General features: G+C 36.1%; 1 protein-coding gene across 1 annotated transcript in view; it reads right to left on the bottom strand.

Annotated features, from left to right (window-relative positions):
• Positions 1-20,301, bottom strand: part of LOC142345404 (CTD nuclear envelope phosphatase 1A-like) — a 31,114-nt gene extending 10,813 nt beyond the window's left edge. The window contains exons 1-4 of the mRNA XM_075397451.1: positions 20,108-20,301; positions 11,541-11,607; positions 8,885-9,126; positions 3,016-3,119 (exon numbers count right to left, since the gene is read on the bottom strand). Coding sequence (XP_075253566.1) covers positions 3,016-3,119; positions 8,885-9,126; positions 11,541-11,607; positions 20,108-20,191 — 497 coding nt within the window. The 5' untranslated portion in view covers positions 20,192-20,301. The remainder of the gene's footprint in view (positions 1-3,015; positions 3,120-8,884; positions 9,127-11,540; positions 11,608-20,107) is intronic.
• Between the last annotated feature and the right edge of the window lie 1,048 nt (positions 20,302-21,349).

The following is a 21,349-nucleotide window of genomic DNA, read 5'->3' on the forward strand; positions in this document are numbered from 1 at the left end:
CAAAGCCGCTTGTTTTTTCGCTCCACTTCCTGCTTCGGCGTGACCAAAATCACCACTCCAATTTGACTTCAAATATCATGAAAATGTGTGAACAGATCTTAATAAAAAAGACAGCACCCCAATACAATTCAAATTGTTTGAATTGTACAAACATAGCCGGCAGATTGCCGGAATAGCTGCGAAAGAATAGACCTGCGTGCCATATAATAGAGATAGAAACAGATACAGATCTAAATTGAAAAAAAATCGACTCCGCTCAAAAAACTAGGCTAAAAAACTTTCAGCGATTAATTAATAAAGCTTGTTACATTCATTCCTCAGAAGCCTCTTATTAGGGTCCTTTACTGTACATATGAGTTCCTTTGACCTGAAACAAATTCAAATTAAACTCAAGTTTTAAAGTGCAGAAGTCATTTTATTGAGTGAGGTAAGTCACGTATGATCAAAATCTAATCACGCAAATAACCTAAAAACCTCCGCTAAAGCGAGTGAGAAATGACGTCACGCGCGCAAATGCTGTTAGTGAGAGGAAGAAGTCATTCAGAACATTTGACTTTTTCAGCTTTGCTGTGTGAACAAATGTAAAACGAAAAAAGAGCGTCAGACGACGAAACAAAAAAAAACCAAGAGCACCGCAATATAGCTACGCTCAGCTTACAGCTTCGCAGCTATAAAAAACCACGAGAAGGGCAATAATAGCCCCAGCAATCGCTGTGCGACTATTAAAAAACAAGGAAACACATACACATGCAAACACACGCACGCACAAATCACAACACACAGGCACGAGCACACACCACACCACACAAAATACACCACACCACACGAGCCACAGTACACGAACCACACCACAGCTCATTCACAAGTGATAGAAAAATGGGTGAGCATATTTAAAAAAACATAGCACCACAAGTCCTTTACAATTCAAAGAATTGAAATAACTAAGCAACTGACAACTATAATATTAACAGCAAGATCAGACTAAGATAGAAAACAACGCCATTGACCCAATGTGATCCAAAATGCAGAAAATTAGATTTTTTTCAAGGTTTAAGGTGTTAATAGTATCTAACGATAAAAAAAAACTTTGAATCTACGAATCCTTAAAATGAGTACATACAACAATAACATTTGGAATCAATGAGAGAAGTCAGAATAGAGGCAAAAACTAAAGAAAACGGCAACAATCAGAATCTCTGTAGACAGCGTCAAGATAAGAAAATCTCTAAACTACATGCCGATGTTAAGAATCTCCAACAATAACGCTAATGCTTTTTAAAAACAAATAGTATAAAAGTCACGGAAGGCAACAGCTACGGACTGCAGCAGTTATTTCATTTAAATTAATCCAGATTACGTTTGAAGTCAAATTACAAATTGAAGTCAAATTTCAATCACGCCAAAGTAGAGCAACAAACGTTCTCATTTGCGGCATTATTATTTCTATGTTTACAGTGATCTCTTGCACTGTTTCCATCTAAACTTTTCTCAGGATTGCTTGCATGAGGTGCTACATGAGTTCTATTATTGCATAGCTGCTTTTGTTGCCATTTTGAGATTTGTCCCTTTTTGTCGGTCCGATTGTTTGTTTGTGTCGGTCTGATTCATTTAATTTCCTTAAAGACTGGTCTTAAGGACTCGCTAAGCAGATATAATTAAAGCTACCTAATGTTTCGAATTCATATCCAAGTGATTCAGTGATTTTTCATTTTGCCGGTTTTCTTTTTTTTTGTTCCGATTTGATGTTCGTTTTCGTACCGTCACACATTTGCCAATGTTTGCCTGTCTAAAATATTTGCCTTATTTCATTTGTCGGATTCATATTGTTATTATCATGCCGTAAGCAGTGGCACTGTGTTATTACATATTCCCTTTCCTTTCATTTCATTCAGAAATCTGTAGGTTTGTCTGGAGTTATCAATGCAAGATTCAAACTTTTCCAGATAAAATTGCTTCTTTCCTTTGAATTATTGTTTTCAATTTCAATCGACAAGCTTGGAAATTTTCCAGGGCACAGATTACTTTTGTCCAGCTTCCATTTTATGTGTTGTTAATTCCTTTTCTTCCTTAAATTTTTGATGTTAATGCTGAACCAGCGCGGGTTGGTTTTACTATTTTTAATTAGTTTCATTAGATCAAATAAGTCAGTGACTTCTTGAAACATATTACTTAAATTTTCAAAGCTTAGTGACACATCTTTGTTACTAAGAATCATCTTTTTATTTGATTGCAGTCGCTTCTTAAGTGAAGATTTATAAGTTGAAATGAGCAAGGGGTTTTTTTGTAAATGATGTATCTCGGATTTTGAGACTTGCATTTTTTTATTGTCATTTTTGAAGAACATTTAGGAAGAATAGGATAATGATCGGTAAAATTTTGTTGCACAAGTACTTCAACCGGTTTTTCATTAACAGAAAAACACTTTTTTCGTGTTCTTCCATCTTAACTCCAACATACCGTTGCTTCTATAGCTCTTTTCTACGCCATATCCAATATTTACAGAAGCTTTATAAACACCGCATCACGCAGTTTACAAAATGAGGCACATTACGTCCTACCTCGAGACTCCCTTTAATATGCAGCACTTTTTGCTCATGATTGCTAACGCGTTTATTAAACAGCATTGTTGACCCAAATTGCGTTTCCGATTCTAATGCAATACACCCAGGTTCAATCCCGACTGTTGCCAGTGCTTTTCAACTTAAACAACTTGTTAAACCTTATGCTGAACGTTTAAGGGGCTTAAATCTTACATGTAAAGATTAGGATCTTAAACATTGAGGGTGGGGTGGGGGCGGAGTGGGGTCTGAAGAGGGTAAGCATGGGTTGGAGAATTACATGAGTTTCGATTGATCGCAAGTAATACCCAATTTATAACAGATAACTGAAAACCTAATAACATGGGCCAAAATAGGCTAAAAATGTTTGAAATCTGCACTTTTCGCATTGGATTAACACATCTTCCATTTTAGTGTTAATAAGTATCGAATGAGGATTAGATAACGTGAACTATACCGTCTCTTTAGGATGCCTTTGTTGTCATCTAGCTTATCTGCCACTGAACTGCCATACACCTCCATGCTGGCTGTGAATACCACCAACTTGTACCACTTGGACACCTGGCAACAGTGAAACATTCTCTAATACTAGGGGGTGCTTGAACATCTTCGTAGCTTGAAACTCTTATTGGTGGACAGAAAAAACTACAGGCCAGAAATACTGAACCCTCCCCTCAAAATTGGGCTATATATATGAACCGACACAACAGCTAAACTATTCCCACTATTCCCTTTTTTGAGAAGTTAAGGGGGTTCAACGTTTTAAAAATCAAATGATCAGACGAAAAAAAAACTATCCGAGGAAAAGTCAGCAGCACAAAAACTTGAAAAACCAGCAGAACTAATATAATTGGTACAAACTTTATTTTAGAGCAATTAGACATTATAAAACTAAACCTAAGCTTTACGAGATTTAACTAAGTACTATTTTTCTCTACGCTTTATCAAAAACTAAAAGAACTGAACAAGTTATATATTCCCCAATCTAGAAACACGCGCGAGCGAATGGTCAAAAAATTGCCAGACAAGAGACGCAAAAACTTCAAATCAAACAAAATAGAATCGCTATCACTTCGAGGCTATTACAATCATTTCTCTAATCTTTAATTTCTTAGAAAAAGCTCAAAACTATAGCCATTAATAGTGGTATGGAAACAACATCGCGGTTAAGGAAAACAAGCTCATCCACTCGCAAGAATATTTTGAGCAATAAACAAGCTCATCCACTCGCAAGAATATTTTGAGCAATATCGGAACTTGTGAGAAATCAAAAATGAAGAGAAAAATTGAGTAAAAAGCCAAAAAACTTACATGAAACTTCCACTCGTTCTCGAAAACGATTGCCAAAAGTCGGAACTCAAAAAGAGCCTTTATACAAGTGACTAGTACATACGTTTGGAACAATGGCCACTCGTAGCTGATGTTATAATTGGATATTTAATGCTAGTTATTATAAAAACATATTTCTAGAATTTGAAAATGTATGTTAGCTTGTAATGGTTTCTGAGCGTAAAGTGAACACACTTGATCAGCCTGCAAACGTTTCACTTAGATTTATTCCAGACAAATGTATCGCGCTCTCTGGAGAACAAGGAACGGAACCGTCACACTCAACTTCCTTACAGCTCGTTGCCATTAGAAAATCTACACTTGGCAAAGCCAGCCACCATGGAAGCGCGTTCAACAGTTGAGACAACCATTATAGAGACAAGGATGCTCGTTAATGTGCGTTCGCACATGATGTTCCAACCCGAGCTCATCCACACTTTTGAATTTATTGTCAACCAAATGAAGAGATAATAAAAGTAGATGTTTGAGTTTAAAAAACGTTTAAAAACCTAACTACTTATTGAATTACAAAACGCCACGCCTCATTATAGCGCTGACGAGATCTTCCATTGAAAAAAACTACGAGAAAAAGACAAACAACAAAAGAAGAATAAACAAAAATTTCACGGCAAAAACTAAATATCTAAATTTGAACGCACCTAGTAACAACGCCAAAATGCAATCGTGTAAAACCTTAACTGCACAAATTTATTTTGTCCATACTATACAGCAGGTGGCAATTTTCCTTAATGAGACTAGGTTGTAAAGTCGACAAAAGGAAACAATAAGGCGAAATTGAAAAATCAATCAACATTTTTTAAACCAAATAATTTCTAAAGTCTTAAAAATCAATAGCTTTTAACGAAATAATTCTTAATAAATTTTATAAAAATTTATTATGAAACCAACAGAACTTGTCGTTGGTTTGAATAGGCCATGGGAACGGACTACAGAAGCAGAAAAACTCAAAAAATTAAACAATTTGCGAAACCACAAATTGTTGAAGCCATTCAAATCATTAGTTATTATCTGAATACTATGTATTCTTCCTTCCATTTTCATTCATAAAAATGCAACTAAAATTATACTGAAAAAATAAATAAGTGCATTTGAATTACAGGAAATTGAATAAGACCTCTCAATGATGAAAATAAGCTACAAGTTGACGGAAAAAAACGACAAAAATTGAAAAATCATTGAAAATGTATACCATAAACTTTGAGACTATTCGGTATAAAATGACTGCCTCGCGTAATATCAGTCCTTGAATACTCAACTACAAGTTTTTGAGACCGGTCAGCATTTTACGCCTATCTAAGATTTAAAAAAATAGGCAAAAACCGCTAATTCAAAAAAATTGATCGAGAAAAATGACGAAGCCATTAAAAAATAACTTTTCGGAAATGACTTTTCTATCATCAATTAATTTTTAAACAACATGAGATTCCTTTTTTCAATATGACTTCAAAATATCAATAAATATGAACAAATACATTAAAATCACGAAATTTCTGAGAAAACCAGAAGTATCAACGCCATTGAAGTCAATTGCTTTCAGCGAAAGGCAATAGAAGCATTCGATAAGAGCATAAGAGTTATGCTTCGATGGTAACACAAGGATGAGTGTCATTGACAAGTCATCGACCCGATAAGACATTACAATAAGTCATTGACTAACAAAACAACAACAAAAACAGGCAAAAACCAAAAATTCAGTAGAAAAGTGCGAGACGAAAGTGTTGAAGCCATTTGAACCATAAGCTTTTCTTTGGAGATTTCATCTATGATCCATTGAAAATCCTTTCTAAGCCAATTGGAACAAACACTAATAGGATAATGTAATGAGCTTTCAGAAGACCCAAAGACAAAAATTTTCCAAATGTGCAAAAAATTATGAAAACTCGCGCATCAAATTGATCAAACCAATAGTTAGACGATAAAGCCGCAATTTAGATTATTTTTGTTGAAGTAGGAAGGGAGGAGTTCCGGTAAGCACTGAGACGTCCGTACAATTCACGAAGATACGTTTAGGATTGGTAAATGTTCAAAAAATTTTTCCGAAAAATTATTTTTGAATTCTTAACAGCCATTAAATTCAATTGCTTTTAACAGAAGTCAACAAAAACGCTCAATTATGACTCGATAGAAGGACAAAGATGTTTGTCATGCATGGGTAATCAATAAGATATCACAATAAGTCTTATGACTGTGCGAACAAAAACAAATACAGAAACCAATAATTCACTAGAAAAGTGCGAGAAGGTGTGGCAGCCATTTAAACCATATCCATTTATCTGAAAATTTTTTCCATGCTCAATTTATCGTCTTCTTAAAACCAATGGCAGCTACCAATATTAGGATAATGTGATAAGATTTCAACAGGAACCAAAAATACAAAAATATCCAAAAATTTAACTTTTTTTGAAATCTTGTGGTATCGAAGCCCCAAAAACCAGGAGTTAGTAAAAAAACCGTAAACAACAAAATTTAAATTACTGTAGAAAGAAAGTAAGGGGTTCTGGTAATTACTGAGAATTTCTTACAAATCATGAAAATAATTTTAAAATTGGTTAATGTTCAAAAATTTTTTTCGAAAAATTATTTTTAAAGTCGTAACAGACAATAAGTTCAATAGTTTTCAACAGAAGTAAAAAATACGCAGTCATGACTCGATAGAAAGACAAAGATGTTTGTCATGCATGGTAATCAATTAGATTTCACAATAAGTCTTATGACTATGAAAACAACAACAAATACAAGCAAAAACCAAAAAATCAGTAGAAAAGTGCGAGAAGTGTCGAAGCCATTTAAACCATAAGCTTTTCTCTGAAAACTTTATCTATGACTCATTGAACGTCTTCCCTAAATCAACGGGAGCTATCCAAATTAGGATAATGTGATAAAATTTCAAAAGGATTCAAAAATACGAAAATAACCAAAAATTTTAAAATTATTTTTGAAATCTTGTGGCATCGACGTCATAAAACCATTAGTTAGAAGATAAGACGCTAAACAGATTAGTTCTGGTTGCAGTAGAACGGAGGGGGCTCCTGTCAGTACTGAGGCTGAGTTACAGTTTACAAAAATAAGTTTATGATCGGTTAATGTTTGATTAAAATTTTCGAAAAATTATATATAAAGTCTTAACAGCCATTAGCTGTTTAGCTGTTCAATCAAAGCACTAAATAGCTTCACTAATGCTCATTACGAAACCCGTTGCACATTTAGTCAACGATTCTATACCATAGGGCTCCAAAAATTCAACAAAACCTCAAAAAGAAAATCAAAATTTTATTAAAAATTGCAAAAGCTCATGTGCGATTCCTTGAAAACGTGTTTTTTGTTCATTAGGCGTCATTTTACTGTAAATCAGGTTTATCATTAACCAAACATTGATATGAAAGGTGACCTAAAAATATGAAGTTTTCTTAAAAAAACAGCTCAAATAGAATTCGAATTTTTTTTATAGTAAATTTCCCTATGGGACCAGAACTAGTCTTTTTTATCACCTTCAGTGTATTAGAAATAAAAAATTGATATTTTGTGGCGTGAATTGCAATTTTGAAAGGAATATATTTTAAGAAAACATCATAATTTGAAGAAAAAATTACAATAAAAGTGAACGAAATCATACCAAATATCACGTGTTCACACAAAACTTCAATCCTCGATAACTCCTCGAAAAATACGAAATTCAAAAAAGACTTTTTAATTTGAAATTCTAGGCTGGACGAGCTTTTTAATGATACCACTCACATTTCTCTACGATGAATATATCGATCGGCCAAAATTGACTGAACAAAAAACCCATTTGAGTATATAGTTCCTTCCCCCACAAGTGGGGTCGGAACAACAAACGTCAAAAGTGGATAAACATCAGGTCGATAATGTGGTTTGAATTTTAATGGTCATGACTGCATGAGGTAAAAGGCCTCTGCGTAGAGTGGAAAAGTGCGCAAAACACAGACTCTTGTCTAAATGCTGCCAGAGTATAGTCACAACAGGAAACAAAAATTGAAATCATTACCAGCTGTCTTGATTCTTAATCCCAGAGCTAAATTTTAAAAATAGCCGCAATAGCTTCATAGATCTGTAGTCTCAAAAAGAAGGTAAAAAAGACAGACCAAAAAAGAAACTTATTCTCATTAAGAGCTGAGCTGTTAAGAATCTGTATGCCTTATTGCTGTTTCCATTAGCTACTCTTAAATAACCTTCCATTAGAGTGACAAGCACTCATTTGACCTTATCACTGAATGAAAGCAAAGAAAGGTCATTCAAAGTGAGGACGTCATTTTTGAGAGTGAGGCAAGTCAAGTGTGACCAAAAATTTAATCACGCGAATGAACAAAAAAACTAGCTCCACTAAGAGTGAAAAATGACGTCACGCACGCAATTCAGTTGAAATTAAATGAACGAATGAACAAAAAGCAGATTTGAAGTGGTTGTGACGTCATATGGTCGTAACAAAAATCTTGACGACGAAATAAATAAACATAGCAGGACAAGTCCTGACGTACAATTCAAAGAATTTTCATTGACTAAACTGAAAACTAGACCTAGAACGGACTATGAATGGATTGGGAAAACCATTTAGAAAAAAAACCGATCCGAAAAATCGAAAAAACAGTAAATATCAAAGTGAAATTGCCGCATGTGAACAAAAAACCACTAGCGAGAAATCGAAATTTTGTTCAAACACCGTTTTCTCACTCTACTTTAAATTTGGAGCGAAAAAAATTCACGCCGCAAAACCACTCGCTTTTTCGCTCCACTTCCTGTTTCGGCGTGACCAAAATCACTACTCCAATTTGACTTCAAAAATCATGAAAATGTGTGAACAGATCTTAAAAAAAAAGACAGCGCCCCAATACAATTCAAATTCTTTGAATTGTAAAAAACCAAGAGAAGGACAATAATAGCCTCAGCTATCGTTCGCGGCTCTTAATGACACTAATTTTACTTTTTTGAGGGCTATGCAGAATTGTAAAGTAACTAACCACCGACAAGAAGTAGTCGACATGAGGGCGTTTGTGAACTGAGAATCTGACTGGCTGTTGGTCAATCACTACTCTCAATACAAAGTCGGGAGGCTGTCCGTCACCCGGGGCAACTCTGCCAGTGAGCGCAGAGTGAACTGCACCTGCTGTTGATTGCACTTGTGGACCAGGTAGACCATCGTGGTGTGAGTGAATTAGTGTCTCGTCAAGGTCTAGCACCAGGAATTTGCGACTTACCACATCTACAATGGAAAAACTTATAAAACTACAGTCACCTACTGGCTAAGTATCTAGATGCGAAGGATAAGAAACTAAATTGATGAATTACAAACACAAGACAGCACCTCTATTAAATTAACGATTGTCTCCACGTCTTGATCATAGTTGGTATCGTCATCTTGTTCCAACATCAATTGGGAGGGGGTGAGGGGAGGACTTTATGACCGAGGTTTATTATGACAGACTTAGCAGCCGTAAACATAATAGCAACTCTAGTTAAATAGTACTTAGAACGCCACCATACTATTCGAGTCCCATAAAGAAAGATAGCAAAATCACTGCGATTAGTTCCCATGATACAGGTTGGGATTGAAACAAGCATTGGCAAAAAAAGTTGAAACTTTTCTTCACGAAAAGGAAAAATACCAAATTTGATTGGATTTGGTAGTTAAGTTTTAATCCTCCCTGTTAATGACAGGATAAATGGATCAGTTTCCCTCTCTGATTCTCTTTTGACATTGCCTCCGCTCATTTTAGGTTCTCTGCTAATAAACGATTGTTTAAATGCAGATTGATCGAAGAATATAATCAACCCATAGAAGTAAAAAAAAATCGCATGCAAAAAGTTGAAAATATGAGGAAAATAGACATCGTATCCGAATCCATGTAAAACTGGACTTAGACCTCAGTCAAGCACTAAATTAACACATCCATTTACTTTATCAATTAGTTGAACTCAAAAACAGCGGAGGGAAGACAATGAATTAAAAATTATTAACGTGCCATAAACTGCCCTGTACACATTGATTTTATGTTTCCTCAGCAGCGCTGTAGCAAACTTCGTTGGAGAGCACTTAAAAAGCAAAATCTGAATTCTTTATGAGTTGGTTGCCACTCCAAAACAATTTTTCTCAAAAGACCTCGTGATGCTACGTCTGCTCAATCAATGACTCAACGCATGATAGACAAATTCAACATTATTTCATGCCAATTGCTCTCCTAACGTCTGCCATGCGGTTGGCCTTGCCCAATAGTTAATAGCGTCTAAAGGAGGCTAGCTTAAGCTTAACCCAGAGGAGGAGGGAATAGAAAAATGGGCTGCATTGTTGGGTTAATTGAGGGGGCTTCAATGATCGATCCAGCGAGTGGGGTTACGGGTGGAGTGCGGGAGACGGGATGGTGGAGAGAGTGGAGGCGGTGGAATGAGAGGTTAGTTAGATTTCGTAGATATACCTACTCCTGTTTTTTAAAGAGAACATACCGGGATCAGTGTAAACACCAATTGGCGGCGGGGCGTTTAGAAGAACTTTTATTTGCGCGAAACCAAGCATGAACGTCATTCGAGAAGTTAAATCGCTGAAGCGAGCGGAAGATATTCTCAAACAAAACTGCCAGGCAAAAATTTTACATTAAAAAGGCACACGTTTTTCGTTTTTGATGAATGCTACAAACTTTAATCGAGAACAATTAAAGACAAAAAGAAAATTAATTTCAGCCCAAAAAACTTCCAGTAGACATCGAAAACTAGGAGATTTCAAAAACCACCAACACGCAACGGCAAAATGACCCCAAACATTATTGAAAGGTATAATAAATGCAAAAAACGGTCCAAAGTGCTCCTAACGTACAATTATTTGTTGACACGTGACGAAATTACTTGTTGACTAAAAGAATTTGAGTTTAAACTAAAATATTGCAGTGAAATTTCCGTAGGTGAACAGCAATTTTTTCTCGTCAAAAATTTTCTCGCTTTCTCTCAGATTACTCATGATTAAAACCACTCGCTTTTTTCCCATTCGTATCTGCTTTTGATTTCTGGTCAGCAGACTGGCCTTAACACTTGTTTTCACGAGCGACATTGACTTTTACATCCGGTTTCACAGACACTTCACCGATGAAAAAGCAAAAATAGAGTGCAATTACAGCCTGCTGGGTAGATGAGTCCATTCCACGATCTTAACATGTATCTTCAAGTCAACTAAAAACGGTTAGATTACCATAACTGAGTAAAAACCAGTAGAACAAATTTCTCTGAGCAGTAAAAAAAGACACGTTTCCACATTCTCTAAGAGAAATGACGCTCTGGACCTTTTGCCTGTTACTCACAGCGTAGAACCTCCGGTTACGTTCGCACATTAAGTTGAAGAACTGAAGAAACAACCACACTAAGCGGACCAAAAACTTTTTGCTTCATAATTAAAAAAAACTTCCTAGTTATGTCAAATTTGTTGAGTGAGCAGAAGCTACCAGTTGACTTAAAATTGGCTAAACAAGGTTCAAGTCTGGCTGGCACATAGTTCCCATTGCCACAAAACAGTCATTAGATTGGAACAAATGATGATTACAATATTTCGAAGTCACTTGTTACATATCCTCTACTTTCAAATACAGTCTACAAACTATTATATGAAAATAGGTAGTGAAGATAAGTACTCACTGAGTCTGTGCCGCGATATTGAGGATAGAGGCACATTGAAGTAGCTCACTGGTTGATACTGGATTGCCTGGAAAACAGCGAATGATCATTTGATGCCGAAATACATAAAACTTCATTTATCACGGCAGTTCAATACAATGACTGGGTTCTACAAGCTTAAGTATTGCACAATGTTATATGAGATCAACATTACACTTATGAAAAAATTGAATATCTCATTTTAGGCAATTTATTGGTCCGTTTTTTAATCAAAGAGTAAACAAAGTCCGGCCGATTCCGAATCAAAGTGCATTAATCCAACAAAATACATCAAAGGAGATTAAGTATTAAAATACATCTTCTAACCATTTATAATGGCATTTTATCTTCTCTTCACAATCGGACCTCTAATAACTGAAGGGAAGTCATCAGAGGGCAAGTAAATGACCATTTTTTGATCCCTACAAGTCAGACAAGTGACTAAACTCAAAACCAAATTACATTACTTGCTATTACAGACTCCTAAAATAGCCCCTATTGAGAAATTTAGAACGATTCGGTGAGCAGAGTCTCTTGTATATCTAAAACATGTTCTTAATTACCCTGTGTTTTGTGTATTTCTTAGACTGGCCGTTTTCTGGGGGATACAAATACCTAGATTCCAAAAATGGCAATATCAATTTTATTTACAACATTTTGACAAGTGTGTAACCAGCCTATGGCGCGAGTTATTTCATTAAGGCACTTGAGCTATTTGTTAGGGAAATAATTGCATTAGTAATGATCCCGGAAATCAAATAACGCTTCTGTCTCTGATTTCAAAAATTTCAAAATTTTCAGATAAATGCTACAACGACTGGCAGCTGAGATTAATTTCGGCAATTATAGCAGCGTATGTAAATTTACCGCTAAAACAAGCTCAGAACATCCGTTAAACAGACGGTAAACACAATGGATTTAAAACAAAGGTCATTGACCTAAGCTGGATCAAATAGCTGCTTTTAGCATTGTCCAGTAAAATTATTTAGACAAATAGGAGGTAGTCAAGTGTAATCAGAAAACAGAATTAGAGGCGAGTGAATTATGAACCGTGCCGCCTTCCTTCTTCAACAATTGCAGACATAGAAAAATCGTCTGGTGTGTATGACTTCTTGAGGGCTCTATATCCCCTGAGACATAAAAGACAGCTTCGCAGGAGTGCGAAACTTAACTTGCTCGGATTAAGTTGAAGGTGACTGAGAATCGTTCGTTTTCCTTGTCGATTTTTTTCGGCTAACTTTTTTATGATCTTGGTGGCTGACGGGCCAGCACCACCAGTGCAGGCAGAAACTAGAGGATTGAAAGATCTGTTTTCAACTTCGCTAACGCGGGTCTCATATTTTAGTTCTTTAAGCTGTTCGTGATATGAGTAGGCATCTTTGATGGTTTTCGGGCATGACGATGAGAGGGGGTTGAAAACTTAGACATTGAAAAATTCCTATCGAATCGAGTTTCCCAGAGTCCATTCGCATTGATGTCCAGTCGAACGTCGTCATCAAATCTTGAAGTTTTGTGCGGAAAGGATTCTCCTTGAAGCGACTGAAGCTTTGGCTCTATTTGGACATCATAACAATTCTCGTTCATCAAACTCGCAAACGTGTCTCGCATTCCTTAATGGCGAATGTGAGTGCACAAACTTTTTGCACTGTGGAGGGCATGCATGATGTTGATCTTTTCACTACATGGACATGTACCTGGCGTTTTCGTTAACCCGCGGGCATATCATAAGTCCAGTCCATCTCGATATCCAAACTCCGTTAGACAGAAATTGTGCTTTTTGAGTGGCAAGGCATTTAGCCATCTAGTAGCGCCCTTTTGTGAAGCGAGTTCCAAGGAGTATTTTGGAATAAAGATTTAGGAGTATTTTGAAAGTAAATATACAAATATTGAATTACAAATTTTGAATTACAATATTTTGAAAGTAAATATCACCACGAATGTTATCAGAAGCAACAACTGCGAAAAATTTAACCATCTTTATCATTTTGCGCTCAAATCAGCCAAATAGAAAAGCAAAATGATAATCGCGCAACCCTTTTTAACCCTCGTATGCTCAAAAGAAAAACAATTAATCGAAAAAAGATGCGCCTTTACTGTTCCAAACAAATAAGCATACCAGTGATATTTAAATTAACATATCGGTGCTAGTATTTGATGACCCTAAATCATCTACGTCAGTAGATTTTTCTTATAAACATACAGTTAACGCAAGAACAAAATGAAAAGAATTCATATTAATAAAATCTGAAAATCTGGTTGAAATTATTTCTTACCGCTACTTCATTTCATTGACCGAAATTGGCTATAAAATTGTCTCAGTGCAGGATTTCAGCTGCACGAAAGAAAAAGTTCGGGAACCTTACCTAAACACCTGCCTCTAGAAGCTCACTTTCACCTGCTAAAAATAACTGGTGCTCATTTGACTGGTGCCTCTAGAAGCTCACTTTCACCTGCTAAAAATAAATTATTCCTGAAAAAAATGTAATCGTATAGACTTGAAAAATTTAAGTACGACTTACTTAAGAAATGAGAAATATCTCGTCTCAGATGTCCGAATACGCCTACAAATATTCTTCTAACACTATTAATTCTTTCCTATCTATTTCAGAAGCAGGTTCTGAGCAGATTCCCTCTAACTCTCTCAACTTAAAAACAACTCTTTGCAACTTTATCCTTTTCCTCTATCGTTTCCAACTCTTTCATGCAACTTCTTCTTCAACTACTTAAGTAAGTCAATCTAATAAACCAATCACAATCCATTTCTAATTATATAATTCTTACCCAATAGAAAAGTATACTACATATCAAATCTGGATTAAGAGTTTGTATATGACACTGCGCCTCTATAGAAAGAACAATGCGACTCTTTTAGAAGAACAATTTAACAAAATGTTTCTTTGAAAGAACAATGTGCCTCCCAAAAATAAAACTGCGCCTCTAATATTTTCATGCGACCTTTAGGTTAAAATTAGAAAGCGCCTTGCAGCAACCTTTACCTCATGTAAGCTATATAAATTATATTAATGTATTTTTGTTTTTCTTAAGCTGATTTAAGATTATTGGCCAAGTGCAGCCAAAATAGGTCAACGTCGTAAGATCGTTGCATTACTTGGACTTCCTCTCGTTGTGGTACAGTAGGTCCAAGAAGCTTTGACAATTGTTTGTCCGTGATTACAATGTTCTCAGCTGTATGTCGGTTTCCAGGTTGTAGCATAAGTGTCAGCCTTTCATCTTCTGTTACCACTAGTATTTGTCGTGGATGAAATCCGAATGAGCCCACCAAAAATTTTCGCATTCTTGAATACCGTCGACTATACTTTTGACAGACGTAGTTTATGAGAGCGTGTAATATCATTGAGACAAAAGATATTGTGCCAATTATGACAGACATTTTCCAGGTGTCACTTTGCGTGAAACGATTCTTTAAACTAGGTCGAACACTCTGCATATCCATTAAAATTGGTTGGGCGATTTCATCTAATCTATTCAATGATGGTCTTTGGTGGTGAGGAATTTCTGACATTTGGATTCGTATTTCCTCAATGAACTGTTGTCTCGCTTGAGCAATGGTTGGAAAATGAGGCAGGTTGTCAATTGTCGGAACTTTTGATAGAAGATGTTTCAAAGGGTGAGTTAGTTTAATATCCAGTTTTTGAAGCGTTGTATTTTGGCCTGAAAACCTCTGATTTCTAAAAATGGCCCTGAATTTTGGCTCTGATTTCTAAAAATGTGGTTTCCAGCTTTGTTCCCCATTGAACTTCAATGATGCAGACTTGGCATCCTGGTAAAGGTGTTCTTTTCAATGGATCATGGTTTATTATTAGGCTTATATACAATTTGAAGTTCGATTATGCTGATGTTATTATCCACTTCCCAAATTTCTAGCTTTTTCTTTCAGTGGAAGCTTTAAGGTTTTGATTTCACACTTTTGCAGAGCAGTTAGGTGATTGTAAACCAAAAGCGATCCGAGACCTGTATCTCGAGCTGTCTCTAGAGAGAAACCATTTATACACACGAAACTACTCGATCCGACATATCTATTGATTTCGTCTTGTGAAAGTAACGCAATTTTTTGAGTAGAAGGACCTGCTATAAAATCAGATTCAATGACGTATTGTGATGCGTGACCGTCTGCTTCACCATTAGGTATCAATTTGTTTATCATATTCATCACTGAGTTTAAGATGGTTAGCTCATAACTGTAGATTGCAACACGGTACATTTTTAGTTCATTTAACAAAGCTGAAAACGATCCCAGAAGACTCGCCTGTACTTGAGGCATTTGTTCCCTTGCATGGAATAGTTGAGAGCATGCCATCAACAATCCTGAATTAATTTGGATAATATCCAATGCTCGCATCAACACCATTGAGTGATTTTTCTGCGTCTCAATAATTCTCTTTTGCACTGAATTTAAATCTTCAAATTTGTCAGCGAGGAGATACATTTTTGAGTTGACTTTGCCCCAACGGTAGTTGTTTAACTCAATCTGCGATAAAGCCAAGTCGATGTTTTCACGACCTCGACGGGACCCTCCGCAGGCTCCAAAAATGCTGCCGAGAAAGCACGCTATTCCTGCTCCTTCAGTAACTGCTAAAAATCCTCTGAAAGCAATTAGGCCGGCGCCTCTTTTTGTCCGTTCAGTCTGCTTTGTTGTTTGCTCTTCTGCTCCGAATCTCAGTTTCCATGTTTAACATGTCGAGTTGAACTGATTTGAATTCGTTTTCCGTGTGATGAAGAAGATAATCAAAGTTTAAACTGGTTTCATATGTCATCATGTGATCAAGTTGGCAACCAAATGAATAGTCCAAGGACTTTTCAAAGTAACGAACGTTTCCTGAATTGATCTTCCAACGAGACATTCAATCTTGGAAAGGGAACAACAAATTGAATACACGTCTGAGGTCAATTAAAATTCTGAGTTTTCCCGAGGACTTTCTTTGTGCAAATACTGGAGACGAGTAACGCGAGAAATGTAGAGTAGAAATAATATCGTAGTACTGCATAAGAGCTAACTCTACAATCAGTTCGTCTCTGAGATGTATTGGTGTTGCAGGGCTTGGTGAGTAGATTGGTCTATTGTGCTCCGGTGTCAGTTTAACTGGACAATTCGTGTTTTTTCAAAGCTCTAATATGTGTCTAGCAGATATTTTATGGTATTTGACTAACAATTTCGCATGTTTCTTTTGTTCATGCGAAAATATCGAGGCAGTCCAATCAAATTTGGAAAAAAACTTAGCTCCATTTTCTTTATCTCCTCTCGGATCCAATTTTTCATCCTGTTGTAACTTCAATAGAGTGTCGTAAATTATTTTCCAAACCTTTGTAAGCTTCGAACTGTCATGACAGTTCTCAGGTTTCGGGAACCAAAAGCTATCTGTAGGTATCCATGCTCTAGTATTTGAATTTGTTTTTGTTTTCACAGAAGATTTCGTTTTCTGTAATTGACGATATGATTGATGGTTCAATTGTTTATTGAAGAAGCGACACATAGGCTTGAATTTTTCTCGAATAAAGAAGACGGCTCAATTATTCCAATGGCATTGTTAAATGCGGTGTCTGGTTTGAGAATCAAGAATTCGACAATATCTTGATAATTTGGCTTCATTGTTGTTTTACTTACTGTTATAAGTGCCTGCTGTCTTGATTTTTCTTGGTGAACTATGGAATTGAGACTCAAGGTAACATCTGGAAAATGTATTAGTTTCTTTGACGTACCAATAACAATTTGATTTTTGATAAAGAAGGAGTTACCAAGAATTGCAGTACCCATTTGATCAAGAACGAGAAACTCTTCGCTATAAGTATTCAATCCAACGTTTAGTTCGATAAGTACTTTTCTTAGTACACTGACTTCTTTGCCATCAGCCACATACTTGTTCAGGAAAATTGTTCGGTAATTTAGTGACACATGCTTGTTTATTTAGTGTAATTTTCTGTTGTATAGTTTTTAATAGTGCACTTGAGAATGCCCCAGTGTCAATCAAAATTTTAAAGCAATATCTTTGAAATTGTTATGGTAAATAGAAAAGATTTGTACCCATTACCGGCACTGATTTATAACTGCTGTAAGAAAAGGCTGCTGTTCAACTATTATTTTTTCAGATTGTAGCGAACGGCACATGTGACCCTCGCTGTGGTACCGGTTTGAACCAACACTGACTCTGTATGTGGCCTGGTTGACCACAGTTTCTACAAATAACCGGACTATACCTGTGACCACGGCTGCGTTGGTTATAGAAACCACTGCCAAAATGACCGAATTGTTGTCTTGGTAGACTTGGTGGTTCGGGGGTCTTTTTATTCCGCGGTTTGAATTGAATTTGTCGTCGGCCTCGAAAGTTACCTTTACCAAAGCCTCTACTGTTTCACCGGTCGGCCGGGATTTGCATTTTATTCATTTGTCTGCCGAGGTTTCTTTGACTAGACGCCAAATTTTTGTTAGCAGCCGCGATATTGTTCAATGCTTTTGCAAGGCTATTTGAGCTATTGTCAGTAATAAAATTGAATCCTGTGGCTTGGGCGTCTTCATCAGGCAAGATGCTTTTTAATGTCAGCCTTTTTGAGACTGATGCACATAGGTAATTTACAGTTGTTGTTTCCGATTGCACCAAAAGCGTCAATCTTATATGCGTAGGCATTCCTAAAATGAATGCGTCCCGTATTCGCCTTGTTCGTTCTGCTGAATAGTCGTTTCCTCCAGAGTCTGCAAATGCTATATTAGCAAGTCTTGTGGAGACTGTCACAAATCTTCAAGCGTCTCTTTTGATTAAACTTTCGTTCTTGAAACTTTGATTTATAAAGCTCTACTCTGTTTGCGCTCAAATACCGCTTTTCTAGTGATAGTACCACAATATTAAGTTTGTTTTTGCTGGCAGTTGGTAATTCCAGAAAATAGTTTAGAGCACCGCCTTGCAAATGAAGTTTTAAAAATCCAACTTGTTGGGCGTTTAGTACTTGGGTAAGGCTAATGAAAGATTCCAGTTGCTCGCGGAATACTCTGTAAAAGCTCTCCTGTATAGGGTCAAGCTGACGCTCTGGAAGTCTTCTGTAACAGCTGCCCTGAAAAGGGGTCAAGCTGACGCTTTGGCGCTGCTGCTGGAGGTGGAGCAAGTCCTCTAATCGCTGTTGCAATAGCATTTGCAGCTGCTGCAACATCTGCCAATTTACGAGGATTGTAATTATTTAATTTCAAACGACAAAGCTTTCGCTAAAAGTTCTGACATGGGTCAATGTAAGGATAATTTTAAGATTTTGATATCGAAAAATGTGTAGACTATAAAGAAAACAATATAAATTGTAGAAAATTGATTATTCAAGTAAATTAATTAATCAAGTTTGAAGCACATTTGAGGATTTAAATGAATTATTATGTTGGCTAAATCCAGTCCCGATAAAACTGAAATAAAATCCGGGAAGGCATTATCTGTAAGATAGAAGCATTTACGATTGTCAATTGAATAAATTAAATGCAAGTTTGTTGAGGTATAATTGATTATGTAGCTGTTTAATAGACCTTCATTGTCGCCAATTCGAATTCTAAGCCTTTTTCGCCTCACGCTCAGTTTAAAATATTTTTTGAAAAGAAAATAAAATAAAGCTATGCCTTCTTTCGAAACAAATAATCAACTTTTGAATTCCTTAATGTATATTATCTTTCTGCTCTTTTCCTGTCACCATCTTCTAACACTATAAATTTCTTTTCTATCTATTTTAGATGCAGGTTTTGAGCACATTCCCTCTAATTCTCTCAATTTAATAACAGTTCTTTGAAACTTTATTACTCTATCCCTTCCAACTCTTTCATGCAACTTGTTCTGCAATTACTTTAGTAAGTCAATCTTATAAACCAACCACAATCCATTTCTAAGTATATAATTTTCACCCAATAGAAAAGTATATTAATATCAAATCTGAATTCAGAGTTTGTATATGACAAATATGCAAACAAAACACCTGTTTGAGCATTCCTAAGGCAAGACAAGTCGGTTGCACATACAAGAAGCACACGTCGAAACAGTAAAAATCATCAATTCATGCAAGCTAAGCTTGATCTTTGCGGAAGTGCTTAAACAAATAGTGCTCTTTAAACTAAAAAAGCGATACACTTTTTGCAATCTTTCAGCCACATGACTTAACAATTTTAGATAGCTTCTGATTACCAAGCCAACGTCCTGCTGAATATTTTTAAAAATTTTGGATTCAAAAAACGTCGGCGATGCAATGGAAAAAACAGCTGGTAGATTGCCAGCAAATAGCAGTAGTAGTAGGCAAGGCTTCCAGAAAAGATTCTGAGGTTAACTTCCCTAAAGTTTACAAAGTTCAGTTATCAAAGTTTTGCTTCCGCGATGGCTTCCTATATCTGAAGGCATTAACTCATTTTTGTAGATTACGCGAAGATGTGTTGAAAGATAACGCGAAGATAAGATACAATTGACGTATTGGCACCGTAATTTATAAAATCTTACGATACCAATTTCGCCCTTCAAATATAGTTAACCGAAGACATACGAGACAAAATCTACACCAGAGTTTTGCTGATCATATACCTTTTTAGAGCTTCTCTTCAGAATGTAGGAGAGTAGATTCCAAAAGTAGGACACGCATCGCACACATATCGATACAACACCCATAACATGCAGATCATTCAATCCGTAATTATATTTTAGGTAAACGGTTGGCTAATTATTCGCCTGTAAATTCCCAGTTTACACTAGCTGCTTACATGCGGAACAATACATTGACATCTGAAATGTTTTTCATCATTCTATTTTCTTTCTTGTCAAATTCAAGTAAAAAATGGGAGATGACGATCCACACAATGGACGGAACAGTGAGCCAACACTATGAAAAGTTACAGCAGCGTATGTAAATTTACCGAAAACACGCATTTTAATTTAAACTTACAGCAAAGGAGCCGCGTTGAAAGATTGAAATAGTACTACGTTATTTAGGTGTCTATTGTTCCCTACAGCACAACACAAATTATCAATCTCAGTTACACGTTTAGTACCTCTGAAATCACAACCTAGAGTTTAATCGCAAATTATATCGACAAATTGGATCTTTTCCGAAATTGAGGCCCCAGTGCTTTTTACGCCCCCGTTGCAAAATTCAAGTCATTACAGCAAATCATTATTTAGGTTGTTTGCGTTGGGTGTTGCAAATAATCTGCACTCACTAAGCTGGGGGAGTAACAAACGGAAAAATGGATCTTTTCTGTCTCACACAGAGCTTAGTGGGCATACAGCTTTAATGCGCCTAGCCTGGGTGGCTGTTCAAAATACTTATCTAAACAAAGTTTTCTGCGGCCTTTAACATCCTAGTGGGTATTTTTTGTCTTTCTAATTGTATCGCCTGTTTTTTTTTAAACAAGTAAATTGAAAATATAACCAAGGGGTTAAATATTACAAGTTTAAAATTATATAAACAAAATCAGTACAATGTTAAAAATCAAAATTAGAGGTTCCGTTTTCTTAAGGTAAAAATAACTTTTGAAGCCACCAACGTTCCTTTCCAACGGTACAAGTCTGAATTGTTGGAGCAGATGCTGTTTTAACATGCGTTTAAACTTTGATTTTGATCTGATAGAACGGACATCACGCGGAAGTTTATTCCACTTTTGGATGCTTCTTTTTTGTATTGATCGACTGCTCGACCTTAAGAGAATTAGCTGTTCAGTTCTGTTGTTTTTTCTTACTAAGACATTACCACTTAGACAAAAACTCTCAGTGCCGTGTGTTTTCAATAATGAAATATCATTCCTAAGTTTTGAAACACTCATCTGGCTT

The sequence above is a fragment of the Convolutriloba macropyga genome, chromosome 9 (genome assembly GCF_964194025.1).
Source record: "Convolutriloba macropyga chromosome 9, txConMacr16.3, whole genome shotgun sequence".
In the NCBI taxonomy this organism is placed as follows: Eukaryota; Metazoa; Xenacoelomorpha; order Acoela; family Convolutidae; genus Convolutriloba; species Convolutriloba macropyga.